This window comes from Physeter macrocephalus, chromosome 14 (genome assembly GCF_002837175.3).
Source record: "Physeter macrocephalus isolate SW-GA chromosome 14, ASM283717v5, whole genome shotgun sequence".
NCBI classification, from domain to species: Eukaryota; Metazoa; Chordata; class Mammalia; order Artiodactyla; family Physeteridae; genus Physeter; species Physeter macrocephalus.
Window position 1 is genome coordinate 60,408,478 of NC_041227.1, and position 16,434 is coordinate 60,424,911.

General features: G+C 40.5%; 1 protein-coding gene across 3 annotated transcripts in view; it reads right to left on the reverse strand.

Annotated features, from left to right (window-relative positions):
• SMG1 (SMG1 nonsense mediated mRNA decay associated PI3K related kinase) overlaps positions 1-16,434 on the reverse strand; it is a 100,014-nt gene that overhangs the window by 18,711 nt on the left and 64,869 nt on the right. For all 3 annotated transcript variants that reach the window (XM_024123659.3, XM_024123658.3, XM_007126462.4), the window contains exons 34-51: positions 16,132-16,362; positions 15,850-16,027; positions 15,020-15,181; positions 13,679-13,896; positions 13,211-13,365; positions 11,341-11,563; positions 8,052-8,298; positions 7,385-7,614; positions 6,071-6,319; positions 5,438-5,576; positions 5,246-5,355; positions 4,899-5,117; positions 3,429-3,619; positions 2,526-2,698; positions 2,110-2,389; positions 1,385-1,657; positions 926-1,160; positions 538-764 (exon numbers count right to left, since the gene is read on the reverse strand). In XM_024123659.3, the coding sequence (XP_023979427.2) occupies positions 538-764; positions 926-1,160; positions 1,385-1,657; positions 2,110-2,389; positions 2,526-2,698; positions 3,429-3,619; positions 4,899-5,117; positions 5,246-5,355; positions 5,438-5,576; positions 6,071-6,319; positions 7,385-7,614; positions 8,052-8,298; positions 11,341-11,563; positions 13,211-13,365; positions 13,679-13,896; positions 15,020-15,181; positions 15,850-16,027; positions 16,132-16,362 (3,740 nt within the window). The remainder of the gene's footprint in view (positions 1-537; positions 765-925; positions 1,161-1,384; positions 1,658-2,109; positions 2,390-2,525; positions 2,699-3,428; positions 3,620-4,898; positions 5,118-5,245; positions 5,356-5,437; positions 5,577-6,070; positions 6,320-7,384; positions 7,615-8,051; positions 8,299-11,340; positions 11,564-13,210; positions 13,366-13,678; positions 13,897-15,019; positions 15,182-15,849; positions 16,028-16,131; positions 16,363-16,434) is intronic.

Consider the following 16,434-nt stretch of genomic DNA (forward strand, 5'->3'; position numbering starts at 1 on the left):
CACACACACAAATGGGTGCACATGTAACTGGTGAAATCTGAGTAAGCTCTGTGGACTGTACCAATGTCAATTTCACGGTGTTGCTACTGTACCATAGGTATGCAAGATGCTACACTGAAGGAGGAATGAAGGGTACACAAGACCTCCCTGCACATTTTTTTTTTTAACACAACTTCCTATGAGTCTGTAATTATTTCCAAATAAAAGGGTTTTTTTTTGTTTGTTTTGGCCCTGCCTCAAGGCTCGCAGGGTCTTAGCTCCCAACCAGGGATTGAACCCACGCCCTCAGCACTGAAAGCGCAGAGTCCTAATCACTGGATCACCAGGGAATTCCCCCAAATAAAAGGTTTTTTAAAAAGACATTATTTATAAATGCTTATACATACACACACACACACATATATATATATATATATATATATATATCTGCTCTGAAAATTAAAAGTAAGCTTACAGTAAAATAAGAACTCAGAAAACTTTTATCTGGCTACCCATCTCTTTCACAAGAAAAGAGAACACAGCTTAGCATTCACTTGCCTGGCAACATCGATGTAATGAGCATGTGTTTCTTCCTCAAGTCCCATAGCTGCATTTCTTAAATAGGCTTGAAGAGATTCAACTAGAGTCTGCAGAGGAACACCATCAGTTGTCTGCTCAATAAGACTGTCCAGTTCATGAAGCATACTTTCTAGTGTGTATTCTCCTTTCATTAAACATCTCAGTGCTTCTGGAAATATGATTTGCCGGAAATTTGAATTTAATTCCTATAAATATGTGAGAAACATATTTTAATGCTTTCTGAGTTTAGAGAAAGCAGCATTAAAAGGGAGGAAGTCAAATCACTTTTCGGACCCAGAGATGAGAAATACAACGTTCAACACCTAAAACAAACTTCTAAAATTCAAGCTAATTTACAAGTACTCACCTGAAGTGAGGTGTATACACCATTAGCTAAGTGAACTGCCTCAGATGCTTCCATGGGGTTAGGAATGTCTAAGTCTTGTGGCACTAGGTGACACTGCTTCAGTAACTGAACAAGGCATGTGACATTTCCACTCATACTGCAGAGCTCCTCCAAGAACCAGGCTCCATCCCGAGAAGTCAGATCAACCAGCTGCTCTCCAGCACTCGAAGCTGCACCTTCCATCATTAGGTTACGTCTAAAAAATGAGATAAATATTTGTATGGTGAAACTGACTTAGCTAAACGCACATAAATGGGATACCTCAAAATCTGAAAGGAAATAAAGCAGTCTTACACCGAGCAAGACTAATGAAAGAAAAAGGATATCTTAAGTTTGGGATCAAACAAAAGACACATGAACTCTCCATAAGCATCAATGTTCGCAAGACAATGAAATGGTCTATGTGGTCAGCTAACTCACCTTGTGAGGGTACACAGGGCAGAAATAATAACACTTGCTAGACTCAAAGATCCTTCCTCTCCATTCTCGTGAAGGAAAACTTTGATACAACGTTCAATTTCTTTCAACTGATCTTCACAAACAGGTACGGTGACAGCTTCCTGTTTCAAGCGTTCCACCTGTCTAATAAGACGGCTGTTTATGTCTGTTGCGTACCGCTGCAGGGTCATCTCAGTGGCAGTGATGAACTGACACACTGTTGGGGGTGGCTGGGGCGCATATTGCACTTCATATCTGTAAACAGAGAAAGAGGTGCTTGTAAAGAAAGTTCACGCCTTACAAAATACGAAAAAAGACAATATGGAATACTGCATTTGATCTTCAAACCTTGAAGAGTAGAAATCATTATTTCCATTTTACAGAAAAGGTCTCGAAAGCGAAAGTAACTTCCTAAGATAACTTGTTAGTGAGCTATAGAATCAATATTTGAATTCAGCTCTCTTTACCTTGATCCAACCATGCTTACACTGGGAAACATCTTAATCAATTAGGAAAAACACACTGTCTTTTAAAGGAAAACATGAGCTCAAACCCTCTTAAAACCAACAGAAAAGTGACTCCATTCAAATTCCATCTATCAACCATTTCTTTCAGAAAAATAAAATACTATGCAATTAAAAACAGGAACACAACTTTGCTTCCAGTCCCAATGAGACGTAAAGAAAATTGAGAGTGATCAAACTTACTTCCTGTAGAGTTCCTGACAGCGCTCTACTGTGGTGTTACAGATGAGCTCTTCCATCCAGGTTTTCCACTGCTCAATTCGATGTTTCTGAAATATAGCCTTCGGATACTGCAGAGCTACGGTTGCATAGTGATGCAGCTGCTCCAGACAGCCTCGCAGCACCGAGCGCCTCTGCTGCAGGAGGGTACCGACTTCCCCCTCCAGCTGCTCACACTGGCTAATCAAGTGGGCCTGGCCAGCATTCTGCAGAAAGGCTGTTGCTGGCACATAGCTTGGAGGACCTTTGGGTAAAAGATAATTATTGATCACAGTGAAACCATTTCAAATCAGCAGTCACTGAAAGGGAGTACAAACCAGAACACAACAACAACAAAACCCACATGCTCACATGTGTATCTAAAATAAGTCAACCCATACCAAGGTCCATTTGTGTGCTTATCTCCTGAAGCAAACTTGCCAGCTGTGTTGCTTCTAAATTATTGAATGCAGCCTGATAATGTGTTATCCACTGTTCAAATTCATTCAGCTTCACCTGGATTGCTTCCTGAACAGCTCTTTGCTGAGTCTGTAGTTGAGTGTGTTCAGAATACCTAATGGAAGGAAAAATTTTTGATTGCTCTTCTTTCTTCTGTGTACTTTCATCACCCTGAAAGTACATTTTGCTTATATACTTGGACTGCCTGGTAAGCTCCTTTTCAATCTTGAGGGCACTGCTCAAATGTCCTTTCCTTCTCTGGTTTTTCCTGACCCTACAGAGTTCCCTAACTACACTCAAAACATTTTAAATAAAATTCTACCACATTTGCCAGGGTTACGAGTTATTTGAAGTATGGAAGACTGAGACTTGATAGGTCTCCGTAATCTCAGCGTCTCCAGCAGTGTTTGGCCCTTGTACATTTAACCACCCTTCACTGAGCTGGGCAGCCGCTCTGTGCAAGGTTCATTCACTTAGATCACTTTTAGTTTAATGCTCAAAAAAACTCAGCCAAGTAGACAAGATCCACTGTACAAATGAATAAGGATTCAGATACAAACTGCAGAGAGAAAACCAAACCCCAGCTTTTCTGAATCCAAGTTCAGTGTTCTAACCATCATGTCCACCATCTCCCATAGTTACTCAAACATTTAAATTAAATATAATAAAGCAGAAAAGTTAAGTGAATTCTGCTTTATTAACACTTTGAAACTGCAGTTCTTGGGAGAGCTTTATTTGAGTTGCTGCAATAATTCTAACTCAAGTTGACAATGTTTACACAAAAATACGAAAATTATCCTTAATGGCATATCTTTAGAAATAAGAGTTCAACACTTGTTTTAAACCTGTGTTGCAGAGTATGAGAAGGATGATCCACTCCTTCAGCTCCTTCTAGAAACTCTATTTCTTCCAACAGTTTGCCCTGCAGTTTTTCCACATCTGTTAGTTGCTCTTGCAAGTTCAAGTATTCATCTAAACTGCTGTCCAGCTTGGGAAGTACAACCAGCATCTCATCCCTATTCTTAAACCAGTTCACCTGTAAAAAGACATTATTAGGAAGATTCTTATATAGGGCCAACTGTGAGATATGATGATATCTGTCAGAAGGATCATGTTAGAAGGACATTCTGCACATGTTACTCTACTTAAATCTCAACAAAGCCGGGGTGTGTGTGTGTGATGGCATCACCCATATTTTTACAAAGATAACTAATGTGGTCAATTCAAACAGCCATAAATGAAGACTCAGTTCCACAATAACACACCGTTACCACCACACCACACAAAATAAGATTAGCATCACTGGCTGCCACGATATTAAAATCAAGGAGGGAGGCTATCCAAGTAAAGAACACTTAAAATCGTCATTGGTAATAAACACTTTTCTGTCTATTCAAAAAGGTATAATTTTTTCAAATCATTAACCGACCTCCCATGTGTGAGAGTGACTGTGTGTCTGCATGGGAGCATTTCTTAGTGAAAGATCACAGCAAACTGTGCCTTACTTCGCTGCCATTTCAGTATTATACACTAGTCGTATAAAACCAATTTTTAGAAAAAGTTTCACTCTTGGACTTCCCTGGGGGCGCAGTGGTTAAGAATCCACCTGCCAATGCAGGGGACACGGGTTCGAGCCCTGGTCCGGGAAGATCCCACATGCCACAGAGCAACCAAGCCCGTGTGCCACAACTACTGAGCCTGCGCTCTAGAGCCCGCGAGCCACAACTACTGAGCCCATGTGCCACAACTACTGAAGCCCACGTGCCTAGAGCCCGTGCTCTGCAACAAGAGAAGCCACCGCAATGAGAAGCCCACGCACCGCAACGAAGAGTAGCCCTGCTCGCCACAACTAGAGAAAGCCCGTGCACAGTAATGAAGACCCAATGCAGCCAAAAATAAATTAATTAATTAAAAAAAAAGAAAAAGAAAAAGTTTCACTCAACTTTTTAATGAACATGTTAACTTTTTTTGGGGGGGGGGGGGGCCGTGCCACACAACTTGCGGGATCTTAGTTCCCCGACCAGGGCTGGAACCTAGGCCCCGGCAGTGAAAGCGCCGAGTCCCAACCACTGCACTGCCAGGGAATTCCCTGGACATGTTAACTATTTTTTTTTTTTGGTTGCATCAGGTCTTAGTTGTGGCAGGCAGGCTCCTTAGTTGCGGCATGAATGTGGGATCTAGTTCCCGGACCAGGGGTCGAACCTGGGCCCCCTGCATTGGGAGGGCAGAGCCTTAACCACTATGCCACCAGGGAAGTCCCAGACACGTTAACTATTAACCAAAACATGACGATGACTTATTATCATTGGCCTCACCTTAATTTCGGCTACTCTCGAAGAAAAAAGGCTGCGAGTGATCTCTCGTTCCATCTCTCTCTTGCTCTGCTTGCTCTCGGCCTGCTGGCCCCCTCCACCATAGACGGCACCAGCAAACCCGGCCTCACCCCCAGCTGTCCAGTCCACCAGGGGGTCATACACAAAGGCCTCTAGCAGCGTCAGCAGAGTCTCTCTGCCACGCCGCATAATGTGTAGAACCTGTTTTCAGAAGACTTTTAATTAAGTTTTGCCACAAGTTTCCTCATTAAAATGTAGTTTTTCATTCCAAAGGATTTGTTAATTTAAACAGGTACACTAAGAGGTGTAAGAGAAAAAAACCCACATACCTGCTCACATGAAAGCCTAAAAACACCTTCTACTCCAGTTACACCCAGTGCTGTTTCAATGTTCTGTGTCATTCGAAAAGGTACTTTCTCAGGAACTCTAAGGCTTTTACCTTGAAAAGATAAATCATTATATTTTTGTCCTTTCACCAAAATAAATTCGACCCTCATATAAAAAGTCCACTTTAATTTTACCTTTTTCAAAGCAAACATTGTAATCTATGTGAACAACCTCTCCAGTCGTCATATCTATGAGAACATTATCCAGATGTCTATCTCCAAGGCCAATTATGTATCCGACCATAGACATGACTGCAGTAGATCTGGCATAAGACTAAAGAAGAGGGGATGGGGGAGCAAGTTAAGCATCATTAGCAAATTTCCTTCCAACACAGACTTGATTCTCTAAATTTTACAAACCTCCATAACCCTACTCCCTTATTTCTAAACAAACAGCTAGCATTCCTCAGGGATGCTGCATGTGATCACAGAACCTCTGCACTGAGCAGCAGCATACGACACTGCTTGGTCCTACTTCATCATTATCAGAATACGCAGGATTTAACAAAACAAAACAACTATTCTTCAGCCTCTCTAGTTTTTCCCTTTCTAAAGTCTTTATTCTCCTTTTCATTTCATCCATAATCCCCTCCATTCTGCCTTCATACAGTCATGGCCATGGCTCATAAAAATAAATGTAATATAAGATTCAAATGCAGGTCTCAAACTACCAAGTCTGGAGGGAGGCAGGAGGAGGGTGAACAAGACAAGACAGGAAGCAGGCAAAGAAACAATAATACTGATGATAGTCTAAAACAAAACACATACCTGTGTGACTCTCCACCATTCATCAGGGGTGGTGCAAGATGACCAAAGCTCTTTAGCAAGGAGATTTGGGGGCGTGGCCTCCATTAACTCTTCTAATACTGCCTTCATCACATGAAGAGGCCAATCCCGTCGGGACACATCCAGACTAAGTCCAACTGCTTTCAAAGCAGGACTAATTTTACTATAATAAAGTTCACTAGGACGGGGTACAATTCCAGGATTCTGAGGAGTTTGGTAGGAATCTTGGGCCTTTAAAAAAAAGGTTTTAAAGAAAAGATCAACTTTTTTAAAATAAGGATAAAGATTACCTTGAATATAAAGCAGTATTTTAAAAACTGGTTTTTCAACCGGGCTTCCCTGGTGGCGCAGCGGTTGCGCGTCCGCCTGCCGATGCAGGGGAACCGGGTTCGCGCCCCGGTCTGGGAGGATCCCACGTGCCGCGGAGCGGCTGGGCCCGTGAGCCATGGCCGCTGAGCCTGCGCGTCCGGAGCCTGTGCTCCGCAACGGGAGAGGCCACAACAGGGGAAGGCCCGCATACCACAAAAACTGGTTTTTCAGCGGAACTCTACTTAGCTAGCTAAATCTCATCCATCAAATAGCCAAGTCGTCTGGACTGTGCATCTTTCTTACAAACTACATATCATTTTCTTAATTTGGTATTACTACTTTATTGAAAACTCTGTCTACTGTTATATTTTCTTGAGGTTCAATTCAAGCTCAACATCCAAGTTACATTCTTCTTTGTAACATATAATTCTGTTTAAAATTTATCACTCATTTATTGCACATATTTCATTCTTCACCAATATGACTTAATCAATGTAAAATTAACAACAGATATTCAGAAACACCTTAGACAAAAATTTAAATAGGCCTTCTCTAATTCCATCTCCAATTTACCCCCTCAGTAACTGTTCTGTAGTCTCCTATGCCTCCCTAAAGAAATTTGAAGCCTTTCAAACTCTTGCTCCTTCCCATACCTACCCTAATTAGATTCATTTTATTTGTCTAGATGTTGGAACCTGAAGTTGTGACTGTTTAAAAATTTATCTTCTTATCTGTAGTACTTAGTACTACTCCTGTTATATACACTAAGCACTCAGATACTTAGCTAAAATGAATTCTAAAAAGCTGTTCTAAATCATATAAATTTCACGGGTACAAAATAGGATGCCACAGTAATTAACTCCAAACTTGGAAAAATCCTCAAGGGCAGTAAGACTAAAAATATGTCACATATAACAGAGAACAGACTAATATATATACTTGTTGATTAACATTCAAATAAAAGCACATATTTTAATTTTAATCAACCTTTTGTGCTTGTAAGGCAGCTTCCCGTTGTTGCCATCGTTTGTAAAGACCAAATAAGGGTGTGGCTCCATCCACCCACTGGATTAGGCCTGATCGAGTTCCTAGTGGTGTTACAGAATAGTGTCGAGCATGGAAACGGGGTGTTTCCTGGCGATTGATTGTAGCAAACATAGTATTTACAATAGACAGAAATTGCATTATTCTCTCATCCAGATGTAAATCCTCCAATCCTATGGAAACAAAATTAAAGTAGCTAGAGTAGGTGACCAGATGGGGTGAAGTGCAATGGGATGGGACTGGAAACATACCACTTTTTTGTGTTCCTCTCAATTAGCAACAGCAGTCAAGAACTGACAGCCAAAGAAGCACAATGAGAGCATTAGAGAACATTCTATTCAATCACAAGGTATTAGATACTAGCACTATCAGCTGTACCTCAGTTGCCCTGCTTGTATAAGTTCATAAGCAAGAAGAGAGGAAGCAATGGAAAATCATACTACACAGCCTCCAACCACTTCTATCAAAATACAGGATACTCCAGGCTATTCACGACATATAGATATTCACCTAAAACAATCCTCACACACACACACACACACACACACACACACACACACACACACACAGTGTTAATAATCAGACTAATGTTCTTCTTTTTAAATCCCACCTTTAAAAAGATAAGGATAGCTCTTCCCATCTGATCCGAGAAAGAGAAGTTTCTTTGGCTTGGTTTTGGTAGGTAAGATTGTGATGGTTCCACCCACACTGTGGATTGTGACAGTGTCTCTGGCTGAGACTTCTCCAGGAAGAGCAATTTCAGTGTTAGTCATGGCAGCCAGCCACGGGCTGATTTCTTCAAGACGCAAGATGTAACTTGCACGTTTCTGTGCTCTCTGTTGCAAACTCAGCATTATCTATATTTAAGATAGGAAAAGTTTACAATACCATTACAACACTTACTTTCTTCTACATTCAATCTGGCTTAAAGATAAATTTAAAATACAAACACCTCCTGTCTAGTTCTTACATTTAATTTGATGTTACATATTTAGGCCATCCTGGGAAGGGAAACACTGGTGTGCCAATATGCTCTAGGTGATTTCTACTTTGTTCAGACCTCTCCCACCTCCTCTGTACAAATATGCAATGAAATCATAGCAGATGGAAAGAAATCACTACTGTGATCACAAAATTCAAGGCTTGTAGCAAATTCCCCACTGTTAAGCTATGTCCAATCAATGCCCAAACAAGTCACTTCAGTCCTTGCAATAGAGCAAAAGATATAGCCAGCTACTGGCTGTCAGGTAGACACACCCTTAAGGAAGCCATCTGAAAATGTGGTAACAATTTAGAGCTCTGACTACTTTAAGTATGCAAAAAAACACACAATCTCTTCTAATAACTCACAGGAGTGGATCATGTACAGCTGTATCTCTACTTGTAGCTAACTCAATAATCTACACCTGATTTAATGAACTCTGGGCTCTGCTTTCATGTGAAAATTTTAAAATCAATCTTTAGCAACATTTGTTCATAAAAGGAAAAAGACAACTGGAAACACCTCAAGTATCCACTGACAGGACAAAGGATAAACTGTGGTATTGTCCCATAATCTATCAATGTTCAGCTGTATACAAAATATGGATGACATTAAAAAAAAACAAAAACAAAAACCTAATGCTGATCCATCAATTATGGAAGTGGTAAACACATGCATGTATATACAATATAATCTCATATAATCTCCTCTCAAAAAGAGGAGAAGCTAAACAATATACCATTTAGATATGTATCAATAAAAACTGTTTTTTTAAAGTAAGTAATGATTAATTGAAAATTCAGAGCAGTGGTTGTGGAAAGGGAGATATAATTATGGAGGGACATAGCGCCGAGTCCCAAACACTTGGGAAAAATTCTAAAATTTTTCTCTATGACTTATTACACACACACACACACACACACACACGGGGTTTTTAAAAAGTATTCCCCCCGGGAAGGGGGTGGGGGTGGGGGAAGGACTGGGATCAGCAGATACAAACTAGTATACACAGGATGGATAAACAACAAGGCCCTACTGTACAGCACCAGGAACTATATTCAATATCCTGGGATAAACCATAATGGAAAAGAATATGAAAAAGAATGTAAATCTATATATATAAAAGAGTCACTTTGCTGTACATCAGAAAGTAACACCACATTATAAATCAACTATACTTCAATTTTTAAAAAAAGTATTCTCCCTGTCTCCTCCTCTGGATTTCTTGGTTGATTTACTGAGAAGAATACAAAGCAGCAAGAAACTACTGCTGGAACATGAGGAAACAAGTTTTGGCTAGGCCACACATAATAAACTTCATCCTTCATGTTAGTGCTCTTATCTTGTGCTTCTAAGGCATTTCCCCTGAATTTAGCATTTCTTCTAGTTTCCTCTACTTTGCATTCACTAGTTAAAGTCAGGTGTACTTTTCGTCTCTACACTGTATCTTTTAATAGTTTTTTCATTACTAAAGTTAAGGAAATCAGTTAAGAGAAATATAGGAAAGGGATAGGGAAAGAAGGGATAAGAAAAAAAGCTACAAAGTTGCTTAAATAGGCTCCCCCTGGCTTCCCTGGTGGCCTAGTGGTTAAGAATCCTCCTGCCAATGCAGGGGACACGGGTTCGAGCCCTGGTCAGGGGAGATCCCACGTGCCGTGGAGCAACTAAGCCTGTGTGCCACAACTACTGAGCCTGTGCTCTGAAGCCCGTGAGTCACAACTACTGAGCCCATGTGCCACAACTACTGAAGCCCGCGTGCCCAGAGCCTGTGCTCTGCAACAAGAGAAGCCACTGCAATGAGTAGCCCATGCACCGCAATGAAGACCCAACACAGTCAAAAATAAAATAAATAAATTTAAAATAAATAAACAGGATCCCCCAGCTAGTGGTGCTATTGCTGAAACAGATGAAAACCAAAGAACATACAGAATTAAGGGGACCAAAACATAAAAGATAAGGATTCTCAAGTATTTAAATACACTAATCATCCCTCAAACAGGCTATGCAGAATTGCTGTCAAAGAATTCCTTATAAAAATTGATGTCGGGGGCTTCCCTGGTGGCGCAGTGGTTGCGCGTCCGCCTGCCGATGCAGGGGAACCGGGTTTGCGCCCCAGTCTGGGAGGATCCCACATGCCGCGGAGCGGCTGGGCCCATGAGCCATGGCTGCTGAGCCTGTGCGTCCAGAGCCTGTGCTCCGCAACGGGAGAGGCCACAACAGAGGGAGGCCCGCATACCACAAAAAAAAAAAAAAAATTGATGTTGTTACATGTGAATATTTTGTCTTGTTAGAAATACTGAATACCACTCCACCAAGAAAAACTACATAGGTCCAAGATTAAATTTATTAATCTTTTTATTTATTTATTTATTTATTTATTTATTTATTTTTGCGGTACACGGGCCTCTCACCGCTGTGGCCTCTCCCATTGCGGAGCACAGGCTCCGGGCGCGCAGGCCCAGCAGCCATGGCTCACGGGCCCAGCCACTCCGCGGCACGCGGGATCCTCCCAGACCGGGGCACGAACCCGTGTCCCCTGCACCGGCAGGCAGACTCTCAACCACTGCGCCACCAGGGAAGCCCTAAATTTCTTAATCTTTTATGAGAAGAATATAGCAGGCAGTCAATATTTAGCTCAAGGCCACAGCTCCTTCCTTGTCTAATTTCTTACAGTATATTCTTCCCTGGTGTGAACCCTCAGTAGATTAAAGTTTGCCACCCTAGGCCCACTCACCCTCAAATTCTCAAAAATGAAGAAAACACTTTTCTCTATATTCTTTACAAGCAACTGACCACTGGCTGCCTTCCATGGGCTTAGAAAGTTCTCTTGTGTTCTAAGTAAAAAGAGTCCCCTTACTTAAATTTTTTATCTCAGGGAATTTCCTACTCCAGTAGCATTCTTGAGATTTTTCTGTACCTCTTTAAATGGAATCCAGCTGCTTCCAGGCTTTGCAGGGTTTGATGGTGTCTTCAGTTTTTCTAGGGCATTTTCTATTGCATCACCGTAGTTATCCTGAAACCACTTTTCATGAGGCGTTTCTGAAGGGGCCGCCGTGATGCTCCTCACATGCTCCAAAGCAAACACAATGGGCTTCATCAAAGCCGTGTGCTTCTCCCGCATGATTGCAATTTTCTCTTCTCTGACCAAAAAGACGTAAAGAGTTCAATACAAACAAGGAACAATTTAATTGTCAAGTGTAAGTAAACAGCATCAAAGAATAGTCAAAATAAAGTAATAAAATATTAGCAAAGTAACTGACTAAAAACAGCATTGCAAAATATCCAGCATATAAAATAAAAGAGGCGCCTTCTCTTTTCAACAAGTGGTGCTGGGAAAGCTGGATATCTGCTTACAAAAGAATGAAGCTGAACTCTTACCTTTTACTATATGTCAAAAAATAAGTCAAAATGGATCAAAGACCTTAATATAAAAGCTAAGGCTTTATTTAAAACTCTCAGAAGAAAACAAAAGAAAAAATTGATAAACTGGGCTACATCAAAACTAAAAAATCATGTGCATCAAAAGACATTTTTTTGGACTTCCCTGGTGGCGCAGTGGTTAAGAATCCGCCTGCCAATGCAGGGCACACGGGTTCAATCCCTGGTCCAGGAAGATCCCACATGCCACAGAGCAACTAACCCCGTGTGCCACAACTACTGAGCCCACGTGCCACAACTACTGAAGCCCACGCTCCACAACAAGACAAGCCACCGTGATGAGAAGCCCGCACACCGCAACGAAGAGTAGCCCCTGCTCTCTGCAACTAGAGAAAGCCCGCGTGCAGCAAAGACCCAACACAGCCAGAAATAAATTTTTTTTAAAAGACATTTTTTTCACTCAAGAGAGCGAAAAAGACAATGCATAAAACAGGGGTAAAATATTTGCAAATCATGGTATGATAAGGGATTAATATCCAGAATATTTAGAGAGCCCCTAAAACTCAACAACAATAAAACAACCCAGTTCAAAAATGGGCAAAGGATTCAAATAGACACTTCTCCAAAGGAGATATACAAATGGTCAATAAGCACATGAAAATATGCTCAACATTATTAGTCATTAGAGAAACGCAAATCAAAGCCACAAGATACCATTTCACACACATTAGGATGTTACTATCAAAAAGACAGAAAATAACAAATGTTGGCAAGGATATGGAGAAATTGGAACCCAGTTTACCAGTTCCTCTACAAGTTAAACATAGAATTACTATCTGACCCAGCAAATCCATTGGCTCACACACAATTAAAAGCAGGGACTCAAACAGATATTTGTAAAGCAATGCTGACAGAAGCATTGTTTACAACAGCCAAAAGACAAGAGCAACTCAAGTGTCCACTGACAGATGAGTGCATAAATAAAACGTGGTATATCCATATGATGGAATGTTATTCAGCAATAAAAAGGAAGGAAATTCTGATACATGCTACAACATGGAATGAACCTTCAAAACATTATGATAAGTGAAATAAACCAGACACAAAAGGACAAATACTGTATGATACCAGTCACACGAGGTACTTAGAATAGTCAAATTCATAAAGACAGAAAGCAAAATAGTGGTAACCAGGGGCTGGGGATAGGGGAGAAGGGAAGTACTATTAAATGGGTACGGAGCTGTTTGGGATGATGGATAAGTTCTGAAACTGGACAAAACACTGTGAATGTACTTATGCAACTGAATTGTACACTTAAAATTAGTTAAAATGGCAAACTTTATATGTATTTTACATTAAAAAAAAAAGAGGCAGCTACGTTTTTGGAGTGTAAGTATATGAAAACATACTTGCGTAAGGTATTGTTGTTCTGGACTCTCTTCACCTCATCTTCCAGCTGCTGAATTCGTCTCAGGACATACATGTGTTGCTGTAACAGAACTCCCAACCAGAGCTCATCCCAGAGAACAGTGACCCTGCGCAGCTCAGCCACGAGCATCTGAACCTGCACACACGGCACATCCAAATATGCTCATCTACAAATCTACACACAGCACAGTTCTGCAAACACTGGACATTGCAAGTGAAATGTGTGCATCTTGTTCATTATCCAATTAGAGAACCTTGATCAGTGATTCTATCAGTAAAGATTTATAAAACCAATTTTGGTTATTTTAAAAGCTTTACTCCTTGAATAACATTTCTGTTAACAGTTTTATGGGTTTAGTTTTTAGGTGAGTTTTTTGGGGTTTTTTGGGGTGGGGGGGGTGGTTACAATAAAAATTTATTTTAGAACATATGAGTTGTTCTTTTTTTACCTGTAACACCATAGTTGGGTTTGCAGAGGACAGTTTATCTACAATTTTGCTGTAGCAATCCTGCATCATGGCTTGGTCTTCATTCAATCCACTTTTAGGCTCATCCTTATTGCTATCTTGAGAAGCAGGAGGACTTCCTCCCTCACATTCAGAAACCAGCAATTCTTCTCCTTGAATATTGCCAAGTAAAGTTGGAATTGCAGAGGAAAATTTATTTCCTAAAGTGAAATGGGAGAATAAGGTATAATTTGGATACTTCTCCCATGTGCATATGTTGAGTTAGGGAAAACATCAATAATGTATTTGATCCCAGAGCACTCATTTAACTAATTTTGCCTTCTGTGCAGTAAGCTGACCAAAGATCATGGATATTTTGCCTTTTTACAAGTTCAGCTTCTATATTTATTAATATTATAAGCTAATAAAAGATAAATGGGGGGCTTCCCTGGTGGCGCAGTGGTTGAGAGTCCGCCTGCCGATGCAGGGGACACAGGTTCGTGCCCCGGTCTGGGAGGATCCCACGTGCTGCGGAGCAGCTAGGCCCGTGAGACATGGCCGCTGAGCCTGCGCGTCCGGAGCCTGTGCTCCACAACGGGTAAGGCCACAACAGTGACAGGCCCGCGTACCACAAAAAAAAAAAAAAAAAAAAAAAAAGAAAGAAAGAAAAATGGGGGAAAATATAACAAATGAGTCTCAAAAAATAAAGTGTTTCCCCCAGCCAGAGTCCAGAACTTATTTTCAATCCTTGTCTGCCAGTTAATTCAGCTCGGTGAACCTGAGATTTCTCCAAGCCTTGGTGGGTTACTGTGAGACTGAAGATATCGTGTAAAGCACACATCCTACTGCCAGACATGGTAGTTACTCACTCAATAAATGGTGTTATTATTGTTACTATTATTATTATGGAAAAATTACAAACTCTATCAACTCTGGAACATAAAGCGCGTACCACAAAAAAAAAAAAAAAAAAAAAAAAGAAAGAAAGAAAAATGGGGGAAAATATAACAAATGAGTCTCAAAAAATAAAGTGTTTCCCCCAGCCAGAGTCCAGAACTTATTTTCAATCCTTGTCTGCCAGTTAATTCAGCTCGGTGAACCTGAGATTTCTCCAAGCCTTGGTGGGTTACTGTGAGACTGAAGATATCGTGTAAAGCACACATCCTACTGCCAGACATGGTAGTTACTCACTCAATAAATGGTGTTATTATTGTTACTATTATTATTATGGAAAAATTACAAACTCTATCAACTCTGGAACATAAAGCTCAAAAAATTTTACCTAACAAACGTTGTTTGCAAACTCATTTATACTTAAAGTAGCAGTATTTTAAAATTCCTTACCTGAAGCCTGTGATTCACTACTAAGCGATATGGTGCCCACTATTGCAGGATACAATATGAGATGTGGGGAATCTTGAGCCACACGGCAGAGAAGGTTACAAATACTTTGGCGCACATACACTTCAGGGTGGTTTAAGCGTGAGAAAAGTTGTGGAATAATTCCTTCAGAATAAGAAAGAAAAATACTTTAAAGTTATTAAAAACAGTCAACATAGTGGAGGCAAAAGGATAAAACTTGATATATGTCAGCATTAGCTCTAAAACCTCAAATTTCTCCCTGTGATAGCAAAGAACCATACACAATAGTTCCTGATTTGCAAGTTTAGTTAGGGTACAGAGCTATAATCAAAATCCTAAGCAATTCAAAAATGTTATAAAGAAATATATTTTCCTGAGTGCCTGTAAAAGAAGGCAGAAACAGACAATTTTTTCAAAGGGTATATGAAAGTTTTTGAAACTTATTCTTACCACTCTCTCCAAAATTCCTTTTGTATATAAAAAGCTTCCGCCTCTCAGCCTTCCATTTCTCTGAAAGGTGGGAGGGAAGTGGTATAACAAGGAGTCCAGAGTGTCCTATGAACTAATATAGCTATTTCATAACACACTCAAATAGTAAACATAGAGGAACTTTTTTTTTTTTGGCCACGCCACTCGGCATGTGTGATCTTAGTTCCCTGACCAGCGATTGAACCCGTGCCCCTCTGCAGCGGAAGCGCAGAGTCTTAACCACTGGACCTCCAGGGAAGTCCAAGGAACTATTATTTTTCAACAGTCTTATTATATTCTACCCAGAAATAATTTTTCCTGAAACATTTTATTTCAACTATTACCTCTCCATGGCGCAGTAGGTGTTGTTTCCAAGCCATGTTCCAGATACTGCCTAAGCTCTCCAGCATGCTTCACAAGCAATCTGAGCAATCGCAATGTGGCCATCACAATCACGTCATCCGTGCTCTGCTCTGCTCTGTGACTTAAATGTAGCCGAGGGTCATCTTCATCTAAAGGAATCTAAGGATGAAAAACAAAAGGAAAAAATAAGACAACTCAGAATACTGTTTCCATCTACTAGAAATTTCAAATAAACTTTCCTAACAGAACACTTTGCTACCTACCTGACCAGCATTGAGTTTAAGGAAAGTAAAATATGCACTGCAAGATAGTTTGTACAGGCTGAAGATTCTATCTACAACTTTCCTCCACACTTTAATAACTCCTTCTGTTGCACTTTCATCAAGTTCTGAAAGCCATGGGCAGCTTGATATTAACTGACGCCAGATAACATCAACCATGTCATCTTCCTCATTATCTTCACTTTCTGTTATCTGAAGTGTTATATCTTCATCCTGAAGAAAAATAGGGCATAAAAAATTGCTATTTTGGGGCACAAATTAAAAAAGGGAGAAAGGTACATGATT